This window comes from Dipodomys ordii, unplaced genomic scaffold (genome assembly GCF_000151885.1).
Source record: "Dipodomys ordii isolate 6190 unplaced genomic scaffold, Dord_2.0 Scaffold69, whole genome shotgun sequence".
Taxonomy (NCBI): domain Eukaryota; kingdom Metazoa; phylum Chordata; class Mammalia; order Rodentia; family Heteromyidae; genus Dipodomys; species Dipodomys ordii.
The window spans coordinates 2,424,940-2,428,986 of NW_012267285.1; the positions used below are offsets into that span (position 1 = coordinate 2,424,940).

At 70.3% G+C, this 4,047-nt stretch overlaps 2 protein-coding genes across 2 annotated transcripts in view; one reads left to right on the forward strand and one right to left on the reverse strand.

Annotated features, from left to right (window-relative positions):
- Positions 1–70, forward strand: part of Ddx11 (DEAD/H (Asp-Glu-Ala-Asp/His) box helicase 11) — a 10,292-nt gene extending 10,222 nt beyond the window's left edge. The window contains exon 13 of the mRNA XM_013023612.1: positions 23–70. Within this exon, the coding sequence (XP_012879066.1) occupies positions 23–70 (48 nt within the window). The remainder of the gene's footprint in view (positions 1–22) is intronic.
- Positions 71–101: 31 nt separating this feature from the next.
- The window catches only part of LOC105991088 (WAS protein family homolog 1), a 6,825-nt gene continuing 2,879 nt past the window's right edge, over positions 102–4,047 (reverse strand). The window contains exons 3-11 of the mRNA XM_013023652.1: positions 2,592–2,703; positions 2,333–2,479; positions 2,112–2,248; positions 1,787–1,922; positions 1,342–1,543; positions 1,089–1,262; positions 649–807; positions 354–422; positions 102–274 (exon numbers count right to left, since the gene is read on the reverse strand). Of these exons, the coding sequence (XP_012879106.1) occupies positions 138–274; positions 354–422; positions 649–807; positions 1,089–1,262; positions 1,342–1,543; positions 1,787–1,922; positions 2,112–2,248; positions 2,333–2,479; positions 2,592–2,703 (1,273 nt within the window). The 3' untranslated portion in view covers positions 102–137. The remainder of the gene's footprint in view (positions 275–353; positions 423–648; positions 808–1,088; positions 1,263–1,341; positions 1,544–1,786; positions 1,923–2,111; positions 2,249–2,332; positions 2,480–2,591; positions 2,704–4,047) is intronic.

The following is a 4,047-nucleotide window of genomic DNA, read 5'->3' on the forward strand; positions in this document are numbered from 1 at the left end:
CCCCCCAATCGCCACCGGCCAGGCCCGGGGTGCCCGCAGCGAGGCTGGTGTTAGAGACTCCGTGCACTGAATAAAGCGTGGGAGCCGTGTCCCGTGGAAGGTTTATTCTGGGGGGGGGGCTGCTCGCGGGGCGCCGGTTACGCCTCCCAGTCGTCCTCATCCTCCCCCGCGGGCTGCTGCGGCGGCGGCAGGGGCGGGATGGAGTCTGACATCCGGGCGAAGGCCCCGCCCGGCCCCTCGCTGGCCCCTGCGCCCGGGCCTTTCCCAGAGATTCCTGGGGGGGGGCAATCGAGGTGTTGGGGTGCTGCGCTGGCAGCCCCCCCCCCCACGGGAAGGCGTCCACACCCACCTACCTTTGCGCCGCAGCAGCAGCTTGTTGAAGAGGTCGGACATGAGGTCCCCGCCCTGGCCCGTGGCTCTCACTGCAAGGCAGGGCGCGGGGCCTGAGGGTGGCGCTTGGGGTGGACGCCGAGTCCTCAGCCCACAAAGGCTCGGCAGGCGGGGGTGCCGGTCAGCGCCCCGCTGCTGGGTGCACAGGGCGCGTGGCCGCGGTGGGCCTGTGTGGGCCACATGCTGCCCGGCCCCGAGGGCACACGAGCCCGGGCCAGGCAGGACCGGGAGTGGGGGCGCCGGGGAGCGCGGGCTCACCTTGCTCCTGCTCCTTCTGCTTCTTCTTCTCCAACCGGCGCTCCTTCACGCTGCGCAGCCTGGCCTTGCCGATGCCCCCGGCCTGGCGGATGGACTCCAGCAGAGTAGCCCGGCCACTGGAGGGGTCCAGCACTTCCTTGGGGGCGCCCTGGATGGGGGCTGCGGGGGGCACGGGGCTGTGGCAGGGGGCTGCGCCCCATGGGGTCCCGCCTGTTGCCCCTGGCGCTGCTGCGGTCACAGGCACGCATGGCCGGCAGGGTCGCGACGTGAGCCAGGCCACTGATACACTCTGGGCAGAGCCCCCCCCCCCCTCAGGCTGGTGGGCAAGACAGCCCCACACCACTGGTTCCGAGCACGGAGGAAGGGAGGGGACGGGGAGCAGGACCTGCTCTGCAGGAGGGCTCCCGTTTGGGGGGGACCCCTTCCCCAAGGGCTCTTACCTGGGGGGGGCACGCCGCTGCCCGCATCGTCCTCCCTGGGCCCCGGGCCGGCAGGGGCGCTGGTCTGGAGGGACGGGGGCGGTGGGGGAGCTCCAGCCAGCACGGCGGGAGCAGGGGGTGGCGGCGGTGGGGGTGGGGGTGGCGGGGGCGCTGTCAGCACCCCGTCCTCCGAGTCTGGATGGGAAGTGAGTGCGTGCTCAGAAGGCAGCGGCTGCCCAGCCCTGCCCCTCCCACCACCAGCCCCTCCACTCACCGGGCTTGGAGGGCTCGGCCACCTCGGTGTGGAAGGCGGGCAGCTCGGGCATGGCCCCGGGGGCGGAGGGCGCAATGCCAGGGCCCAGGTCGGCGCTGTAGACCAGGTCATCGGCCACGCCCGGCAGGTCCGGCAGGTAGGAGGGCACGTCCATCTCCGGCACCTGGCCCAGGTCTGGCACGTAGAAGTAGCTCTCCGGGACCTGTGGGTTGCATGGGGGCCCTGAGAGGGTGGTGTGGGGGCACTGCCGGCCTGTAGGGGCCCAGCCAGCCGGGCTGGATGGACGAGGGTGGATGATGGGTAGATGATGGATGGATAGGTTGATGGATAATGGATGGATGATTGATGAAGGGTGGATGGGTGGGTGGATGATGGATGGGGTTCAGCGGCACCTCCCTGGCAGGTGCCCAGCCGCCCCGCGCTGCTGCGTCCTGGCCCGCCCCACCTGCTGCTCCAGCTGCTCTCTCTTGCTGATGGACAGGGGGGCTGCAAACAACTTCTCTTCTGTCTCTGCCCCCAGCATCACATGGGTTTTGGTCACCGCGCCGGCCAGCGGGTCCAGGAAGACATACTTCTTGTACCTGCAGGGGCGGGGCGGGGCGGTGAGCTCCCCCAGCCCACTACATACGAGCATTTTCTGCAGGCTCCGAGTCAAGCCAGTCAGCTTACAGCTCCTGGACTGGTGTGAAGCCCACGAAGCCGGGCGGCCTGCCCGCCCCCTTGGCCTGCCTACCCCCTCTCCCCTCCCCCCCCCCACGCCCAGGGCGTACAGGTTCTCAGTGGTGTTGAAGAGCAGCAGGGAGCTGACAGAGCGGATGTTGCTGGGCAGACCCCCGAGCCCCTCCTCCGCCTCGTCCTCAGGCTCGGGCCGGGCGCTCACGCACACAGGGAAGTACTTCAGCTTCTCCTGGGGGATGAGCAGCGTGCTGTGGGCTTCAGCTCGGCGGCCCGCCTCCCCCCCCCACTGCCCCACCCCCTCGCGGGCGCACACCTGCACAGCGCGCTCGTCCAGGGGCCGGTGCTTGCTCTGGATCCTGTGGCGCGGACGCCGCTCCAGGCCCGGGTCCTGCGCGCCCGTGAAGATGGAGCCGTAGTCCTGCAGGCGCTCCGGGGCTGGGTACTTGGCACTGGAGAACACCTGTGGGCCCGGCTGGTCAGGGTGCCCGGGCGCCCCGGGCTGGCTTGCGGGCAGAGGGGGGAGCTCCGGGCAAGGCGGGAGGGCGGGCTGGGCAGCGGGCGCAGGCGGCTACCTTGATGGCCTTCTTGCTGCCCTTGATCTTCTCGATCTTGGCCTGGGCCAGGGAGACACGGGCCCCGATGGCCTGCAGCTGCCTCCGACTCAGCTCCACCCGCTGCGAGATCCTGCAGGGAGAGACACGGGCTGGGACCACCGCCCGCCCGGCCTCTCTATGCAGACCTGGAAGCAGCCACGGTGGCGACCGGCCTGGGGAATGGGAGGCCAGGGGCGTGGCCGGGGGCGTGGCCGGGCTGCTCCCACAGCAGCCAGTGGCTCCCAGAGGAAACCCAGAGCTGGTGTGGCTGGGCGCTGGCTGCCGGCCTCTCCCAGCCTCCCCGGGCTCTTCGCTGCCTTTGCTCTCTGCGTGGGGCTGTGGCCTGACCTGAGCACCTGGTTTATCTCCGCTGTCCTGTACCAGCTCCACACGGTCACGGGTCACCCAGCCCTCCGCACCCGACCCTCGGGCACAGCCCTGCCCACACTCATGGCCCCTCTGGGGTTTGGGCCTGAGCCTGGCCCTTGCTAAGCAGGGGCTCTACCGCCCAAGCCACAGCTCCAGCCCTGGTCGCTCCAGTTCATTTTCCAGAGAGGCTCTGGCATTTTTGCCCCCAGGCTGGCCGCAAGCCACCAGCCTCCCCCAGCTAGGACTACAGATGTGCACAGCACACGCAGCCTGGTGTCAGAGAGAGGGTCTCCCTGACGTTGGCTGGGCCAGCCTCCCGCTGCGGTCCTCCCCTCTCTGCCTCCCACGTCTCGGGATCACAGGCGCAGACACCGCTCTGCCAGGCCAGGCCTTTCTCCCTGGGGTGGGAGCCTCTGGAGGCTGAAGCACAGGCCGAGTTCCACTCCCTGCAGGGTCAGGCCGGGGAACAAGAGCGATCTCTACAGGATGACAGGGTTCAAACCAAACACGGCTGCCAGCCCCAGGTCTTGGCTCCCCAAATGCCCTCCACGCCCTCACAGGTGCGCCCCGCCGCCCTGTGAGTGGGCAGCGGCAGGCGCGGGGCGGAGCCGGGTTCGAAGCGCCGCCTCCACAGATGGCCGAGGCCCCGTCCTCTCCAGAGCCCGCCAGCGTCTTCTCAGGCACGGGACACGGCCCACGGGCGGCCTTCTCCTGGGGCCAGCGCGGCCACTGACCCGCACTCGTAGGGGTGCAGGTGCAGCGCCGGCCGGCCCTCCCCTCCAGCCCTGGCACTGGCCCAAGAGAAGGAGACGAGGGAACCGACAGACGCTGCGGGCGCGGGCCGGGCCGGGCCGGGCAGCAGGGCTGGGGCCAGGGCAGCTGCCCCCTGCCACCCCAGCCTCATCCGAGGCCTCGCAAGCCATCGCACCTTGCACTACATACGAGTTTCTAGTTAGCTGCAGCACAGTGTTTCGGGGCCAGAATCCAGCCAGATGCGGGCTGTCGGGGACCAGGCAGGGAGTAGGCAGAGGGCAGGGCACAGAGGGGCAGGGCAGGGGTGCAGGGG